Below are 19,169 nucleotides of genomic sequence, written 5' to 3' on the forward strand. Positions count from 1 at the left end.
CTTAACCACTAAGCCATCTCTCCAGCCCTAAGTTATTCTTATTGCTATTGTGAAAAGGATATATTTTGTTCTTTAAAAGTTTTATTTATTTTATTTTATAGTTTTGTTACTTTTTTATTAACAGAGAGAGAAAGAGGGAGAGGGAGAGAGAGAGAGAGAATAGGCACAATAGGGCCTTCAGCCACTGCAAATGAACTCCAGATTTATGCACTCCCTTGTACATCTGGCTTACGTGGGCCCTGGAGAATCAAACCTGGGTCTTTTGGCTTTGCAGGCAAATGCCTTAACCGCTAATCCATCTCTTCAGCCCCCTAGAGTCTTTTAAGAAGAATAGAATCAGGTTGTCTGCAAATAGGGACAGTTTGGTTTCTTACTTTCCTCCCCACCCAGGGGTCTCATTCAAGCCCAGGATGACTTGGAGTCACTCGATAGCCCCAGGCTGGAGATCCTCATACCTCAGCCTCTCTCCCAAGTACTGAAATTAAAGACGGATATCACCAGGTCCAGCTTATTTACTTATTTATTTATTGGTGGCAGTGCTAAGGGAATCAAAGCTAGATCCTCATGCATGCTAAGCAAGCTCTCTATACCTGAACTGTATCCCAGCAGCTCCTTTCCAATGTTTTAGTTTTATCTCTCTCTCTTTCCTTATTGGTCTAGCTAGGACTCCTAGCACTATATTGAATAGATACAGAGAGCGTTGGCACCCTGTCTCCTTCCAGATTTGGGGGAAGATGTTTTTAGTACTTCCTCATTCAGTGAATGTTGGCCATAGTTTTGTTACAAATGTTTTTTAATCATGTTCCATCTATTCCTAGGTTCTTCAGAACTTTTTTTTTTTTTAATTTTTTTTGGTTCATTTTTTATTTATTTATTTGAGAGCGACAGACATAGAGAGAAAGACACATAGAGGGAAAGAGAGAGAATGGGCGAGCCAGGGCTTCCAGCCACTGCAAACGAACTCCAGACGCGTGCGCCCCCTTGTGCATCTGGCTAACGTGGGACCTGGGGAACCGAGCCTCGAACCAGGGTCCTTAGGCTTCACAGGCAAGCGCTTAACCGCTAAGCCATCTCTCCAGCCCTTCTTCAGAACTTTTGTCATTAAGGCTTGTTGAACTTTGGCAGATGTTTCTTCTGTATCTTTCGAGATGATCAAGTGACTTCTGTCCTTAAGGTTGTTTATATGATGTATCAATTAACTCTGGGATAAAGCCAACTAGGTCATGATGTAGGATCTTCTTAATGTTTTTAAATTTTTATTATTTACTTACAAGTGTGTATGTATACAGGCATGCCAGGGTCTTTTGCAGCTGCAAACAAACACTAGATACTTGCACAACTTTGCTTCTGGCTTACCTGGGTAGTGCGGTAATGGAACCTCAGCAAGCAGGTTTTGTAAGTAAATGCCTTTAACCACTGAACTATCTTCCCAGCCCCTTAATGTTTCTTTTAAAAAAATATTTTATTGTTATTTATTTATTTATTTGAGAGAAAGAGGCAGAGAAAGAGAGAGAATGGGCATGCCAGGGCCTTTAGCCACTGCAAATGAACTTCAGATGCATGTGCCACCTTGTGCATCTGGCTTATGTGAGTCCTGGAAAGAGGATCTGGGATCCTTTGGCTTTGCAGGCAAACGCTTTAACTGCTAAGCCATCTCTCTAGCCCCTATTGTTATTTATTTATTACAGAGACAGAGAGAAGGAGGGAGAGAATGGGTGCACCAGGGCCTTCAGCCACTGCAAGTGAATTTCACACGCTTGTGCCAACTTGTGCATCTGGCTTACATGGGTCCTGAGGAATCAAACCTGTGCCTTAATCACTAAGCCATCTCTCCAAGCCTTAATATTTTCTTGATTTTGTTTCTCAAGTTTTTTTTTTTTTGCTAGAACTTTTGTGTCCATGCTCATCCAGGAAATTGGTCTACAGTTTTATTTTTGTTGTTGTCTTTATCTGGTTTTGGTATTAGGGCACTACTGGTTCATAGAATGAGATAGCAAGTGCTCCTTCCCTCTCTATTTTGTGGAACAGTTTGAGAAGTGTTGGTAGTAGAGTTTCCTTAAAAGTTTGGTAGAATTCATTAAAGGGATGGGGTCACCAAGTGAAAAAAAAAAAAAAAGTTTGGTAGAATTCAGCAGTGAATCCACCTGGTCCTGAGCTTTCCTTTAAAAAAAAAAAATGTGGGCTGGAGAGATGGCTTAGCAGTTAAGCGCTTGCCTGTGAAGCCTAAGGACCCTGGTTTGAGGCTCGATTCCCCAGGACCCACGTTAGCCAGATGCACAAGGGGGCGCATGCATCTGGAGTTCCTTTGCAGTGGCTGGAGGCCCTGGCGCGCCCATTCTTTCTCTCTATCTGCCTCTTTCTCTCTATGTCTGTCACTCTCAAATAAATAAATAAAACTAATAAATTTTTTTTAAAAAATGTATGTGTTTATTTATTTATTTTTGCTGGGCATGGTGGCCCATGCCTTTAATCCCAACACTCAGGAAGCAGAGGTAGGAGGATCACCATGAGTTCGAGGCCACCCAGAGACTACATAGAGAATTCCAGGTCAGCCTGAGCTAAAGTGCAACCCCACCTCAGCCCCCCCAAAAAAGTATGTGTTTATTTTTTTATCTGCACAAGTGTATATATGGACTTGCCAGGGTCTCTCGTGGCTGCAAACAAATGCCATACCACTAGTGCCAGATTCTGCATCAAGCTTTAAATAGGTGGTTGGTGACCTCCAGCCACTGCAAACGAACTTCAGACACATGTGCCCCTTGTGCATCCTGGAGAGTCAAACCAGGATCCTTTCGCCTTGCAGGCAAATACTTTAACTACGAAGCCATCTCCCCAGCCTCTATATTCCTTTTTATTTTTTCTTTTTAGTTTTTGGGGTAGGGTCTCACTCTAGTCCAGACTGACCTGGAACCCACTCTGTAGTCTCTGGGTGACCTTCAGCTCACAGTGATCCTCCTACCTCTGCCTCCCAAGGGCTGGGATTAAAGGTGTGTGCCACCCTGCCCAGCCTGTTTATTTATTTGAGAAAGAGAGAGAGAGAGAGAGATGTGGGCATGCTAGGGTCTCTTGCTACTGCAAATGAACTCCAGATGTATGTGCCACTTTGGGTCTGGCTTTACATGGGTTCGGGTTCTGTGGAATTGAACCCAAACTATCAGGCTTTGAAAGTAAGCACCTTTAACCATGGAGCCCTCTCTCCATCCCTTGTTTATATTTTCTTAAGCCAGTGTTGTTTTTTTTTTGTTGTTGTTGTTTTGTTTTTTTAAAAAGAAGTTTACTTGACGGCAGGAGAGAGATGAAGTGTAAGGAGCTGTAGGGAGATAGGATGAAACAGGTATTTGTAGAATGGCAAAGGTCAGGAAGTGTAGTTTCATGGGAAGGAATAATCCAAGAGAGGAAAGGGACCATGGGTGGAGGAACAGGAGGCAACAGGGAGGGTGACTTCTAATTAAGGACAGATGTCTCCATGGCTGAGACTGGTCATGAGTGAGTAAAGATGGAAAACTCATCAATGGATGCATTCTCTATTGATTCCTCACTGTTCACACCGCCTTATCATGGCCTGTGTGGTCTTCACTTGGACTTCTCATTTCCTGGGTACCGTGAGTATCAGCTTTGGTACAGTCATGTTGCATAACAAACAACCTCAAGCTTATCTGTTGAGCTGTAGCTTTTTCTCATTCACCTAAAACATTAGCTGCAAGGCAGCTGGGACACATGGCTTTGCGGCTCCACTCTAGGTGGCAGCCAACCAGATGCTTTGTTCCAAGGGTCTTCTTATTCTGAGATCTAGCCTGAAGAAGCTGCTTCTGTCAGGTATACCTTGTTTTCACAGTGAGGGATGCGCAGGGAAGAAGTAAAAGGAGCTCTGAAGCCACTCTGTACTGGTACGTTGTCACTTCCACTCATTTTCCATTAGTCCCAGCCAGTCATATGACCATGTCAAAAGTCAGCTAGAGGTTAGGAAGATGGCTCAGTGGGTAAGAGTGCTTTTAAGCATAAGGGCCTCTTGGGTCCAAGACTGCCAAGTTTAACTCCTCAGTACCCATGGGGCTGGGGAGGATGGCTCAGTGGTAAAAGGTACTTACTTGAAAAGCATACCATCCCAAGTTCAATTCCCCAGTACCCACAAAAAGCCAGATATACAGGGCTGGAGAGATGGCTTAGTGGTTAAGCACTTGCCTGTGAAGCCTAAGGATCCCTCTCTCTACTGCAAATAAATAAATAAATAAATAGATAAATGTATTAAAAAATAAAAATTAAAAAAAGTGTGTACCACCATGCCCTGCATTAGTTCTCTTTTCTTCTTTCTTTTTCTTGTAAGTAGGGTTTCACTCTAGCTCCGGCTGACCTGGAATTCACTATGTAGTCTCAGGGTGGCTTTGAACTCCTGGCAGTCCTTCTACCTCTACCTCCCAAGTGTTCGGATCAAAGACATGTGCTACCATGCCCAGCCTTAGTTTTATTTATTTGTTATTTATTTTTTGAGGAATGATTTTATGTAGCCGAGGCTATTCTTGAACTCACTATGTACCTAGGGATGACCTTGAACTTCTGATCCTCCTGAACTAGCCTCCTGAACTCTGGGATGACAAGTGTGTACCCCGTCCCATTTATGTGGTGCTGTGGATTGAACTTTGGGTTTTCTGCATGCTAGGCCAACACTTTACCCACGGAGTCACGTTCCCAGCCCTAAGACTGGTTCTTAGCAAGCTTTCCTTCCTTTGCAGTCTGTGAGCTCCTTCTTGGCAGCTTGGCCTTCAATGCCTTGGACCTGGCTCTCCCTCAGAGTGGGTCACTGGGTAGGGTTCTGGCCTGAAAGTGTGTCAGCCACGCTTCATCTAGTTCTGGTGCTGCCAGCTGTGATGCCGAGCAAGCCTCAGTTTCCCGGCCAGGGAAATAGCACAGGACACAAATTGATCAAACCTCTCTTGAGCAATACTTGCAGCTAAACAAAAAGGGGAAAGAAGCCTAAGACCTCAGGAAGTGAATTCTTAGAGCAAAAACACCCACAAGGAGGAAGTGGCTGTTGTTCCCAGAGAGATCCCAAGTTTTCTGCCGCCCCCCCCCACCCCGCTTTGTAAGCAGGAATTGAGTTTCTAGAAGATTCATCTGCCTGAAGTCATGTAATATTCACGATCAATCCTTTCCTAAGTTAAGGCTAACTTAGTTGTGCTAACCCAAACACTTGAGATGTGGCAGTGAACAGAGCGGACCCTGTGTGGAAGCCTGTGGGGCCGTGGTTAAGAGCTCCCAAGAAGTACGGGTGTGTGAGCCTGGCTCCGTTCTGTCCGAGGTGGACAGAGGTGGCTTCCTTCTGTAAAGATAGGACCTTCACACTGAGGGACAAGAAGGAACAGTGTCTCAGGCTGAGGAACTAACAGTGAGAACCAAGATTACCTGTTATCCCTGCAGCTGCAGAGAGTGCTGGTAGCTGGAGGGCATAGAGGAACCCAGAGGCAGGAGCCAGCCTGGGACCTGAGGCCAGCTGCCCAGAGGGGTGACATTGGATTTGGCAATAACCAGAGGAGCAACGGCCTTCTTCCTGCTTCAGGAAGTCTTCAACTGGCAGGCCAGCTGTCCTCAGAAGGAACTTGGCTGGCGTCTGTGAGGAAAGCCAAGATGCTTCTAAAATCAGGGGCATGGCTCTGCAAGGCAGGTGCCAGTCTGGGTTGGCTGAAGGCTTCTAGATGATAGTCTCACGCAGCACACGCCCTGCTTTTGTGTCAGCAAGCACCATGCAAGGGAGGAGAATTCGCATCTCTCCCATCCAGGTACTAACTAGGCTTGACCCTGCTTGGCTTCTGAGGTCAGATGAGACGGCTGTGTTTAGGGTGGTATGGCCATAGAAGAGAATTAATATTTCCAAGAACAAATTGGATTGACTGAGTAGGACTCCATTTATGACCAGCATGAACATTCGCCATGGAGGCGCTCAGCACATTGGGTAAAAACATCGAATGACTCCAGAAAATGAGCTCAGAGGTCATCTAGCAAGCAGAGGCAGAGGGAGGGAGCTTCCAGCCCTCCCGGGCAGAAAATGCATGTCCTGGAAAGATTTTGGTTGCTTCCAGGTCCCTCAAACAGCCAGCCCGCCATAACCAGTCCAGGCTGGGTGACATATGCAGGGTTTACTGCAGGAGCTCGTCTTTCTGCCTTTGGATAATTTCTTTTTTTTGGAAAGACAGCAGGTTTTCTGGTTTTATTTAAGTACAAATATAAGATGTACGTAAGCTGTTTATTCATTTTCTTCACTGCGCAGCCTGGCGCTGGGATTGGTGACTCTAAAAGCCAGCTGGGCCGCTCTTTCCACAATGGCTTTGCGGTCCTTCGCAGAACCCTTGTGAGCAGTCTCAGCACAGTGAGATCGGCTGCACATGGGGAGCGCTTCCAGCTCCTTGACGCTGTGGACCGGGAACTTCCGAAAGCCACTGGGCAGCACGTGCTTTGTTTTCTTGTTGCTCCCATAACCAATGTTGGGCATCAGATTTTGGCCTTTGAATCTTCTCTGTACCCTGTTGTCAATACCTCTGGGTTTCTGCCAGTTATGCTTAATTTTGACATATCGGTCTGACTGGTGCTGGATGAACTTCTTGGTCCTCTTTTTGGCAATCTTGGGCTTCACCAGAGGTCTAAGGGCAGCTGTGATGCTGAGCAGAAGATGGCAGCTACCTCTGCAGGCAGCGCTGAGGAAGCTGGATAATTTCTTTTTGTTTGTTTGTTTGTTTGTTTGTTTTTTTGGTTTTTCGAGGTAGGGTCTCACTCTGGTTCAGGCTGACCTGGAATTAACTCTGTCATCTCAGGGTGGCCTTGAACTCATGGCACTCCTCCTACCTCTGCCTCCCGAGTGCTGGGATTAAAGGCGTGCGCCACCATGCCCGGCAAGCTGGATAATTTCCTTAGGATGCAAGGCCACTAACTGGCCTGGGCCTGGGTCCTGCCTGCATTCTGGGCAAACGGATTGGTGAGGAAACATCTGTCCTTTTGGTTGGTGGGGAAGGCAAGTTCTTGACATTATTTAAGCAGCCACCAAGTCCATCAATGACACCAGAGATGGGGACTTTGTGGTGCCACAGAGCACTGGGATCCTCGGGAGGGTCATAGGGCAGCTCCTGAAGAAGGGAACAAGTCTCGCAGGGAACTTTGAGGCAGGACAGCCAAGCTTTTGGCTAGTCAGTGAACTTAGTGACCCCGTGTATGAAATGGTTTGTTGTGGACTTCAGAGACCATACCAAGAGTGATGCTGGCAAGTGTCACAACTGTCTTGTGATTGGTGGCACAGAAAATGTCCACTGCATTCTACTGTTATCACTCCCCAGTTCCACACTCCAAGGAAGAACCCCAAGTATGCAAACTCAGAGGAGTTCAGAAGCTCTACAGAATCTATGAGGCTCCTTTAAATTATTATCTCTTGCCAGGCATGATGGCAGCCTTTAATCCCAGCATTTAGGAGGCAGAGGCAGAAGGATTGCTATGAGTTCGAGACCACCCTGAGACTACATAGTGAACTTCAGGTCAGCCTGGGCCAGAGTGAGACCCTACTCAAAAACAAAACAAAACAAAAAAAATTATCTCTGTACTACATGTGAAAATAGATTTTTTTTGGGGGGGGGGTGCTAGGGATTGAATTTAGTATGAAAGCACTCTATCATCAAGTTCCATACCCAGTCTCTAACCACAGGACTTCCCCCCAAAAAGTAGGGTCTTAGACTGTTTTGGAACTCTCTCTGTAGTCCCAGGCTGGCCTGGAACTCACAGTGATCCTCCTAGTTCTGCCTCCCAAGTTCTGGGATTAAAGGCATGCCCATCACGATTTTTATTTATTTTGTTTTGTGCTGCAAACATTTTAATGATTATTTCTAAACATACATTTTGGAATAAACACAGGATTTAATTTACAAACAAAAGAAAGAGAGATGGTGGGCACGTGGGGGGGGGTGGCGGCGGGGTGCTGAGTTGGTAGCTTCGTTGGTAAAGTGCTTTCCAAGGACCTGAGTTTGAGCCCCAGATTCCATGTTAAAAACAAAACAAGGGGCTGGAGAGATGGCTTAGCGGTTAAGCGCTCGCCTGTGAAGCCTAAGGACCCCGGTTCGAGGCTCGGTTCCCCAGGTCCCACGTTAGCCAGATGCACAAGGGGGCGCACGCGTCTGGAGTTCGTTTGCAGAGGCTGGAAGCCCTGGTGCGCCCATTCTCTCTCTCTCTCCCTCTATCTAGCTTTCTCTCTGTCTCTCTCAAATAAATAAATAAAATATTCAAAACAAAACAAAACAAAACAGAAACAGAAACAAACTGGGCAGGGCAGAGGCTGGTGAATCTCTGGGGCTCCCTAGCCAGCCAGTGTATCCTAATTGGTGAGTCCAGTCCAGTGAGAGACTGTCTCAAAAAAAGGTGTAGGACGCCTGAAGAATGACAGGCAAGGTTTTACCTTCACATGCACACATGTGTACACTCACACACACCCTCATGTGCCCACTCACTGGAACAGATATACATGAAGGAAGCAAGTCAGGGTGTCCCTATCTGACATACCTTTGAGGAGAGCTTTTTTTTTTTTTTTTTTTTTTTTTTTTTTTTTTTATAAGCCAGGGCAGACAGATCTACTTCACTACCCCAAATACTCACATGATTGGGGATGTGGTACCCTTTATTCAGCAACCCTTCCTCTTCCATTGAGATGATGTGACCTCCCACAGACACAGAAGGCCTGCAGGCACGGTTGCACTAACAGATGTTTGGCGACCAGTTCTTCTGAACACAAAGTCTCCACATGTGGTATCTACCGATTTCCATAGTGTCATTATTTCCACCCAGCCCATTACCAGTTACTACTTGAGGAAATGGGGAAAGATGCGTAGTCGCACACTGTTGGGTGATATTTTCCATTCTGCCTAGGTATGATTAATAAAAGTAACCCCAAAAGGGTAAAATGGTAATGCAGTGATTAGGGAAGCAATGAGTTTTTATTAGCTTTTTTTTTGGTTCACTTATTTATTTATTTATTTGAGAGCAACACACACACACACACAGAGAAAGAGAGAGAGAGAGAGGGAGGGAGCGTGAGCGAGCATGGGCGCTCCATGGCTTCCAGGCACTACAAACAAATTCCAGCCACGTGCGCCCCCTTGTGCATCCGGCTAACGTGGGTTCTAGGGAATTGAGCCTCAAACTGGGGTTCTTAGGCTTCCCAGGCAAATGCTTAACCACTAAGCCATCTCTCCAGCCCTATTAGTTTTGTTTTTAATGTGTAAATTTATCTAAGTGGACTTTAAAAAAATATACATTTTATTTATTTATTTGAGGGAGAAAAAGGGGAAGAGAGAGAGGGAGAGAATGGGCATGCCAGAGCCTCCAGCCACTGCAAACAAACTCCAGATGCATGTACCACCCTGTGCATCTGGCTTACGTGGGTCCTAGGGAATTGAACCAGGGTTCTTTGGCTTTGTAGGCAAACGCCTTTACTGCTAAGCCATCCCTCCAGCCCCTAAGTGGACTTTTAAATAATGGCTGTGTTTAACAGCTGGCTTGTCAAATTCAGGAGAATTTAACAACTGAATCATTACACATTGTGTATTTGGGTCAAAGGATACTGTACCTCATGAATATATACAATTATTATGTGTTAATTAAAAAGTTTTAAAAATGAGCAGTTGGGCTGGGCATGGTGGCACATGCCTTTAATCCTGGCACTTGAGAAGCAGAAGAATGAGGACTTCTGTGAGTTCAAGGCCACCCTGAGACTCCATAGTGAATTCCAGGTCAGCCTGGGCAAAAGAGAGACCCTACCTCAAAAAAGAAAGGAAATCAAAACGAGCAGTTGGCTCATGCATGCCAGTGCAAATCAACTCTAGCTTCCAGCATGGCAATCAATCTATCCCAAAGACAGGCTGGCACCAAGACTAGCCTGTTACCCTAAGCTATTTTATCACATGTGAATCTTTTATTTAAAGTGGGTTTGATGGTGCATGCCTGTAATCCCAGTGGAGACAGGAGGATTAGGAGTTTAGGCCAATCTCAGCTTTATAGCAAGTTGAAGACCGGCCTGGGCTATAGAAGATCATATCTCAAACAAACAAAAGTATTTTATTTGCTCTATACCTCTTTTTGGCAGTTGGAGTTGATTCCCTTATTCACTTGTTTACTGCTTCAGGTTGGATCCTAGCTATCACCCCAAATCCGTGTATTAAAGGTTCCATTCTCAGTGTGGTGCTATTGGCAGGTGGTGTAAGCTTTAAGTGGGGTCTAGTGGAAATCTTCAGATCATCAGGGGTGTGCCCTTGAAGGGGATGATGGAACCCCAGCCCCTTTCTTTTCTTAAATTTTTCAAAAAAAAAAATTGGTCTGGAGAGATGGCTCAGCAGTTAAGGTGCTTGCCTGATAAGCCTAATGACCCTGGTTTGATTCCCTTGTAAAGCCACATGCACAAAGTGGCATATGCATCTGGAGTTTGTTTGCAGTGGCTAGTAGCCCTGACATGCCCATTCTCTTTATCTTTCTCCTCTCTGTCTGTGTCTCTATTTGCAAATACATAAATACATACATACGTAAATATTTTAAAATATTTTATTTAGCTAGTTGCAAGGACAGAGAGAATAAGAATGGGAATGGGGGCTGGGGAAATGGCTTAGTGGTTAAGGCATTTGCCTGCAAAGCCTAAGGACCCCAGTTCAGTTCTCCAGAACCCACATAAACCAGATGCACAAGGGGATGCATGCATCTGGAGTTCGTTTGCAGTGGCTGAAAGCCCTGGCGTGTCTAGTCTTTCTTTCTCTCTGCCTCTTCCTTTCTCTCAAATAAATAAAAATTATATATATATATGAATGAATGGGAATGGGTGCACCCGGGCTTAATGCCACTGCAAATGAACTCCAGACACATGTGCCACTTTGTATATCTGGTTGACATGGGTACTGGGGAATAGAACCCAGGTCATCAGGCTTTCTAAGCAAGCGTCTTTAACCACTGAGCCATCTCCCCAGCTCGCTCTCTCTTTTAAAGCAGTCTCTTGAAGCCCAAGCTGGCCTTAAACTCCCTATGAAGCCAAGGTTGTCCTTGAACCCCTACTTCTCCTGACTCCATCTCTCAAGCGGTGGGATCACGGGCACGTGCTACCATGCCTGGCTTCTTTTCCTCTGCTTTGCTTCCTGGCTGCGAGGCAAGCAGCGTTCTTCTCTCGCATGAAGTGCTGCCTTGTCACAAACCCAAAAGCAGCAGGGCCAACCAACTAGGGACCGACAATTCTAAAAATGGAGCAAAACTTTCTTTTCAGTAGTGATGTGTATATGTGTGTAGATGTGCATGTGCCCCTGTGTACATGTATCTAGAGGGGAGAGTGTCGTTCGCATGTTTCCTTGCGATAAAGTCTCTCAGTGAACTAGAACTATTGTTTTCAGTCAGGCTGGCTTTTACATTAACCCCAGTGATTCTCCTTTTTCTTTTCCTCCCTCCCTCCCTTTCTTTCTTTCTTATTTCTTTTTTCTGGTTGTTCAAGGTAGGGTCTCACTAGCTCAGGCTGACCTGGAATTCACTATGGAGTCTCAGGGTGGCCTCGAACTCACAGAAATCCTCCTACCTCTGCTTCCCGAGCGCCAGGATTAAAGGCGTGCACCACCACGGCTTATTATATAGGTGCTAGGGATCAAACTCAGGCCTTCATGATTGCATGGCAAACCTGCCGAGGCATTGCCCTAGCTCCCCTTTTTGCCCCTCGTAACTTGCTTAGTTCAGCTTTCATTGTGACAGAAAGCTGATGAACACGTTGGCCAGATACCATGTGAGTGCCCTGAGAACGGAATCATTGTCAGTTTGCTTCACCACTGACTCCCCCAGTGCTTAACCTAGTGCTGAGCTGCACGTAGTAGGCCTTCAGCAAACATAGGTTGATCAGTTAATTCAATGAATTGCAGTAGGGCAAGAATTCTTTCAAGGTTCTCACCTTATCTCCCTATGAGATTGAGCTGTGCTATCTTTCCCCTGAACCTCAGCTCTTCATGAGGATTGACCCTCTAGGGCTTCCATCAGCTGTAAACTGTCTCTGAACCTAATTGTTTCCCATCAACTGGCCAAGGGTTCTTTTGCTCTACCCAGAGAGAAATCATGGATGGGTAAGGAGGAGCTCCTCAAAAACAAGTCTTTGGCAGGTTTCAATTCCTTCCATATTTGGGGGCAGCAGACAGTTAGAAGTAGCATTAAGTGGCACCCACCCTCTGGTGTTACAGCTCTTGGTGGTGGCCAGTGTCACAGCTCTCAGCCCGTGTACCCCGTGGCCAGGGAGACTTAACAACGCTCTTAAAACTCTTGGTGTTCAGGCCTACAGTTCTCTTTTTCTGACTCGTGGCAGCCTTTTATCCCTTTATTTTTAAAGACTGGAAGTATATGTATGTGATGGTTTGAATGTAAAATGTCCCCCATGGCCTTAAGCGTTTGTGATAAGGCTTAGTATTTAAAATTTATTTATTTGAGAAAGAGGCAGATAGAGAGAGAATGGGCGCTCTAGGGCCTCCAGCCACTGCAAAGGAACTCCAGATGCGTGCGCCCCCTTGTGCATCTGGCTAACGTGGGTCCAGGGGAATCTAGCTTCAAACCAGGGTCCTTAGGCTTCACAGGCAAGCGCTTAACCGCTAAGCCATCTCTCCAGCCTGAGGCTTCATATTTAACCCCCCTCCCCCATGGAGCCTTTGGGAGGTGGAGCCTTGCTTGAGAGGTGTATGACTGGAGGTTGCCTTTGGATTCTTGCCACACTGAGCTCACCCTCTCCACTTCCTCCCTGCTGCTCTGGAGATGTGATGCCCTCCTGTTTGCTCCTGTTGTGCTTTTCCCACCATGATGAAACTTCCCCTTGAAATTGCAAGCCAGAAATAAACCCTTTCCTTCCATAAACTATTTCTCAGGTGTTTTTGTCCCAGCAATGAGTGGGTAACTGACACACTATGTTATCTGGTATGCATGTGCGTGCGTGTGTGTGTATTTGTGTGTGTGTGTGTGTGTGTGTGTGTAGGCCAGGGGTTAATGTCAGGTGTCTTCCTCTATCATTTTCTCCTTTATATACTGAGGCATGGTTTCTCACGTGAACCCAGAGCTCAATGATTTAGTTAATCTTCAGTAGCCAGCTTGCCCTGAGGTCCGCCTCTCTCTGCTTCCCAAGCCCTGGGGTTACAGGTGGGCAGGCATGCTGGCGGTCCAACCTCCAGTCCTCACACTCGGCGTAGCAAGTGCGCTATCCAGTGGGCCACCTCCCCAGGGCCCCTTTATTCTTCTGTCACTCGCGCGCACGCACGCGTGCACACACACACACATAGATATCCCCCAGGTAGGGTCTTGTTCTAACCCAGGTTGACCTGGAATTTAGTATGTAGTCTCAGGCTGGCCTTAAACTTGCCATGATCCCTCTTACCTCTGCCTCCCAAGTGCTGGGATCAAAAGCATGCACCACCACACCCAGCCTTTTAAAAAACATATATATTTTTTTATTTTTATTTGAGAGTGACAGAGAAAGAGGCAGAGAGAGAGAGAGAGAGGGAGGAATGGGCGTGCCAGGGCTTCCAGCCACTGCAGACGAACTCCAGATGTGTGCGCCCCGTTGTGCATCTGGCTAACATGGGTCCTGGGGAATCGAGTCTTGAACCAGGGTCCTTAGGCTTCACAGGCAAGCGCTTAACCACTAAGCCATCTCTCCAGCCCTTAAAAAATATTTTTATTTATTTATTTGTAAGCAGAGAGAGATAGAGAGAGAGAATAGGTGCACTAAGGCCTCCAGCCACTGCAAAAGAACTCCAGATGCTTGTACCACTGTGCATCTGTGGGTTATTATGTCGGTACTGGAGAACTGAACCCAGGTCATTAGGTTTTGCAGGCAAGTGCCTTAACTACTGAGCCATCTCTTCAGCCCCCTTTATCCTTCCTAAGTCAAGACTCTTGTTTGTTGTTTCCCTCTCGTGACATCTGTTTCCCTCCTTCCTGCCCTAGCTGGTCTAAAACTGTTCAGCTGCGTCTACAACTTGGCCCCTGTGTGAGCACTACTGGGTGTCTGCTCCGGGGACTGTTTGGAGTTGAGATCTGGGGCCATTGGTGAGACAGAGTATTGAGAAAGCCGAGTCATTTGGAGGCTGGGCCATTCAGGCTGGCAACTGCTTAGAAGCAGGACTGCTTGGAAGCCTGGCCATTTAGAAGCCTGTCTTCCCCAGAGCTGGGCCTCTCTGCAGCACGCATGCGCGCTGAGACCGCTGCGGCTACCTAGGACCCCCTTTGCTTCTTCAGCTGTCAAGCAACTGACTGCACTGACTGACAGCGTGGCCTGCTTGTGTGTGTGTGTTGCTAGGTTGAGCCAGCACTACAGAAAGCAGCAAGAAAAGACTTGAAAAGTCTCTCATTGGGCCTAATGCTGCAACCTAAGGGAGGCATCTCCCACTTTCCTCCCTGCACTTTGTTTGGACCAGTGACAGTCAGTTGTTTGAACCAATCACAGTTTTGCATCTTAGCACCAATTACAGCCTCTGAAGCTTGAGTTTTGGATCAATCATTACCTTGCTTAGTACTGCCAGTCACAGCAGCTCCTCTGCTACGCCAGGGCTTCTTAAAAAGTAATATATATATACATATATATAATTTACATAATCCGAGCCTGGCTTCGTGGCGCACACCTTTAATCCCAGCACTCAGGAGGCAGAGGTAGGAGGATTACAGTGAGTTCAAGGCCACCCTGACACTACAGAGTGAATTCCAGGTCAGCCTGAGCTACAGTGAGACCCTACCTCGAAAAACAAACAAAAAACATTACATAATCCCTCCCAACACCATTCTTTGACTTTCCTTCCTTATCCTTCTGAAACCTCTCTTTTTTTGATGATAGCTATTTTTGAAAATTAATTCTTTATTTTCAAGGAGAGAGAGCGGGGGGGGGGGTGAGATAGAATAGAGACAGTCAGAGAGAGAATGGGCACGCCAGGGCCTCTAGCCACTGAAAATGAACTCCAGATGCATGTGCCCCTTGTACATCTGGTTTATGTGGGTCCTGGGGAATCAAACCTGAGTTGTTGGCTTCACAGGCAAACATCTTAACTGCTAAGCCATTTCTCCAGCCCATGATGGTAGCTATTTTAATTATTCTTTCTTTAAACTTTTTTGTTTGTTTGTTTGCAGTAGGGTCTCACTTTAGCTCAGGCTGACCTGGAATTCACTATGTAATCTCAGGGTGGCATTGAACTCACAGTGATCCTCCTACCTCTGCCTCCTGAGTGCTGGGATTATAGGCATGCAACACCATGCCTGGCTCCTCTTTTTTTGTTTGTTTGTTTTGTTTTTTTGAGATAGGGTCTCACTCTGGCCCAGGCTGACCTGGAATTAACTATGTAGTCTCAGGGTGGCCTTGAACTCATGACAATCCTCCTACTTCTGCCTTCCGAGTGCTGGGATTAAAGGCATGTGCCACTATGCCCGGCTTTTTGAAACTTCTTTATTGACAACTCCCATAATTATAGACAATAAATCATGATAATCCCCCCCACTTTACCCTTCAAAAATCCACTCACCATAATATCGTCTCCCCCTCTCAATTAGTCTTTTTATTTTGATGACATTATCTTTTATTATGAGGGTCCTGTGTAGGTAGTGTCAGGCATTGTGAGCTCATGGATTTCCAGGCCATTTTGTAGCTGGAAGAGTGCATTGTAAGAACTCATACTGTTCCTTTGGCTCTTACATTCTTTCTGCCACCTCTTCTGCAATGGACCCTGAGCCTTGGAGAATGTGATAGAGATGTTTCAGTGCTGAGCACTCCTGTCACTTCTCAGCACTATGGTGCCTTTTGAGTCATCCCAGAGGTCACACCATCTGAAAAGAAAAGCATCTCTACCCAAAACTGAAAGTAGCATTAACATACAGGTATGAACATTAAGGAAAGTGCTTACTGAGCAGTTTAGTGAGTATAATATATGCATTCGGCAGGTGTCATACCCTAGGGCCCATGACTTCCCTATCATATGTTTTCAGTACCAGGCATGTATTCCTTCCTGTGGAGCAAACCTCCAGCCCAATTAGTGAGCAGTTGGTTTCCCCCATAACAAATCTGCCACTATTGCACCTGCTGGGTCATTTGGCCTGGTTGATCAGACTTAAGGCTTGCAGTGTCCATGGTTGTTTTATCCACTGATGATTTCTCTCTCACATAATAGGGCTGCATGCAAAATAGCTTTTTCCAGCTTTCTGTCAGCTGGTCTACAGGGAGGAGATTTTTCAGCTTAGCTATAGGTTGATTTCTCAGTGACCTTGCAGCCCAAGTATGTGGAGTCTTCAACAATAGGGTCTTACTATCTATTCCTGGTGGGAAACCAAGAGCCTTGGCAATGGCCTGTAATGTTTTGGGGCCACAGGGATCTCCCTGGCTAACAACTCACTGGAAGGTATCTAGTTATAATCTATGGCTTCTGTGTGTACCATTGTCCAAAAAGTAGGTTTCTATATGGCTTGTTCATACTCCCCACCTTCCTTCCTTTACTCAGTCTCTTCTCCTGACCTCAGTTAGGCCATTCCACCTTCAGTAATCTGTTCATCTATTTACATATATACAATACCATCCTCTTAAATCCTCCCCTCTCCTCCCTTCTTTATAGCCCCTTTCTAGCTTTCTGGCCTCTGCTACCAATTAAGTCTAAACATTTGTAGCTGGGATCCACATATGAGAAAACATGTGATGTTAGCCTTTCTGGCCTGGGTTACCTCACTTAGTATAATCCTTTCCAGATCCATCTATTTCCCTACAAATTTCATAATTTCATTTTTCTTTACTATTGGCTAGAACTCCGTTGTATAAATGTGCCACATCTTCATCATCCATTCATCAGTTAAAGGACATTTGGCTGGTTGCATTTCCTAGCTATTGTGAATACAGCAGCAATAAATATGGGTATGCAAGTATCTCTAAGGTCATGAGACAAGTCCCTAGGATCTATGCCTAGGAGTGGTATAGCTGGGTCATATGATAGATCTATTTTTAGCTGTCTCAGGAATCTCCACAATGATTTCCACAATGGCTGGACCAGATTGCATTCCCACCAACAGTGTAGAAGGGTTCCTCTTTTTCCACATCCTCGCTGGCATTTATTGTCATTTGTTTTCTTGATGGTAGCCATTCTGACAGGAGTGACACGGACTCTCAAAGTAGTTTTGATTTGCATTTCCCTGATGGCTAAGAATATAGAACGTTGTTTGAGATGTTTATAGGCCATCTATATTTCTTCCTTTGAGAACTCTCTATTTACTTTCATAGCCCATTTCTTTGTTGTTTTGTTTTTGGTTTTGGTTTTTCAAGGTAGATTCTCCCTCTAGCTCAGGTTGACCTGGAATTCACTATGTATTCTCAGGGTGGCCTCAAACTCATGGTGATCCTCCTACTTCTGCCTCCTAAGTGCTGGGATTAAAGGCGTGTGCCACCATGTCTGGCTTCCGTAGCCCATTCACTTCTTTTTCTTTTTTTTTAAATATATTTTTTAATTTTTAATTTTTATTTATTTATGTAAGAGAAGGAAAGAGGATGAGAGAGAGAGAGAAAAAGAGAGAAAGAGAGAGAATGAGTGGATGCACCAGGGCTTCCAGCCACTGCAAACAAACTCCAGTTGCATGTGCCACTTTGTGCATCTGGCTTATGTAGGTCCCGGGGAATTGAACCTAGGTCCTTTGGCTTTGCAGGCAAGTGCCTTAACCACTAAGCAATCTCTCCAGCCTCATAGCCTATTTTTTTTTAATTTTTTATTTTTTTTTTTTACTTATTTATTTGAGAGCAACAGAGAGAGAAAGAGGCAGATAGAGAGAGAGAATGGGCACGCTAGGGCCTGCAGCCACTGCAAAGGAACTCCAGATGCATGCGCCCCCTTGTGCATCTGGCTAACGTGGGTCCTGGGGAATCGAGCCTTGAACCAGGGTCCTTAGCCTTCACAGGCAAGCGCTTAACTGCTAAGCCATCTCTCCAGCCCTGATAGCCTATTTCTTAATTGGGTTGTTTGATTTCTTATTATTTAGTTTTTTGAGTTCTTTGTATATCCTGGATATTAATCCTCTGTCAGATATATAGCTGGCAAAGATTTTCTCCCATTCTGTAGGTTGCCTCTTTGCTTTATTCACAGTGTCCTTTGATGTACAAAAGCTTTTTAATTTCATGAGGTCCCAGTGGTTGATTAGTGGGTTTATTTCCTGAGCTAAGGTTATATACAAAAAGTCATTGCCTGTGCCAATATGTTGAAAGGTGGAAACCCCTCTTTTACAACTATTCCCTCTTCTATTTTGGGGTGGGTTTCCCCATCATCCATAACAACATGTTGTTGGGTCCAACATTATACAGGTAACAACAGCCTCTGTAGGTCATAAATACAAATACCACTTCATATCTGGAAGACAGTGTTCCAAAGCACTCCTCACCATCCTTACTTCTTACCAATACCTCTTCTGCTATGCTTGACAGGGCTTTTAAACTTTTTCCATTGGCAACTCCTTTCCACACAAGAAAATTTTTATGTAACCTTGGATATATATATATCAAACCTTTACTGATAATAAATTATAAAGAAATGGTTTTTAAATATATTTTTATTTTATTCATGAGGAGAGTGAGTATGGGCATGCCAGGGCCTCTTGGCCACTACAAATGAATTCTAGATGTGTGTACAACTTTGTGCATCTGGCTTTATGTGGTACTGGCACACTGAACCCAGGACAGCAGGCTTTACAAGCAAGCTCCTTTAATCAATGAGCTATCTCCACAGCCCCACATATTTGATTTTTTTTATTTTTTTATTTTTTGTTCATTTTTATTTATTTATTTGAGAAGGACATAGAGAGAAAGAGGCAGAGAGAGAGAGATAGAATGGGCACGCCAGGGCTTCCAGCCACTGCAAACGAACTCCAGATGTGTGCGCCCCCTTGTGCATCTGGCTAACGTGGGTCGTGGAGAATCGAGCCTCGAACCAGGGTCCTTAGGCTTCACAGGCAAGAGCTTAACCACTAAGCCATCTCTCCAGCCCTGATTTTTTTTAATTAGTTGCTCATTGTTTAATGTTCTGAGACATTTATTTATTTATTTATTTATTTATTTATGTGTGACTCTATCGTGAGCAACATGATCCCATATGGGGTGTCAAACCACAGTTTAAGAAGCTGAGTGCCAGACCACCAGGGGAAGTGCC

At 45.3% G+C, this 19,169-nt stretch overlaps 2 protein-coding genes across 2 annotated transcripts in view; one reads left to right on the top strand and one right to left on the bottom strand.

Moving 5' to 3' along the window:
* The window catches only part of Ggta1 (glycoprotein alpha-galactosyltransferase 1 (inactive)), a 91,659-nt gene that overhangs the window by 8,658 nt on the left and 63,832 nt on the right, over nucleotides 1-19,169 (top strand). The gene's annotated exons all lie outside the window — the stretch shown is intronic.
* LOC101606694 (60S ribosomal protein L32-like) lies at nucleotides 6,231-8,670 on the bottom strand. Its single transcript, XM_045131702.1, has 3 exons — nucleotides 8,623-8,670; nucleotides 6,925-7,112; nucleotides 6,231-6,650 (listed from the first exon to the last, which is right to left on the bottom strand). The coding sequence occupies exons 1-3, from the start codon at nucleotides 8,668-8,670 to the stop codon at nucleotides 6,239-6,241; spliced, it is 648 nt and encodes a 215-aa protein (XP_044987637.1). The 3' UTR covers nucleotides 6,231-6,238.

This window comes from Jaculus jaculus, chromosome 1 (assembly GCF_020740685.1).
Source record: "Jaculus jaculus isolate mJacJac1 chromosome 1, mJacJac1.mat.Y.cur, whole genome shotgun sequence".
In the NCBI taxonomy this organism is placed as follows: Eukaryota; Metazoa; Chordata; class Mammalia; order Rodentia; family Dipodidae; genus Jaculus; species Jaculus jaculus.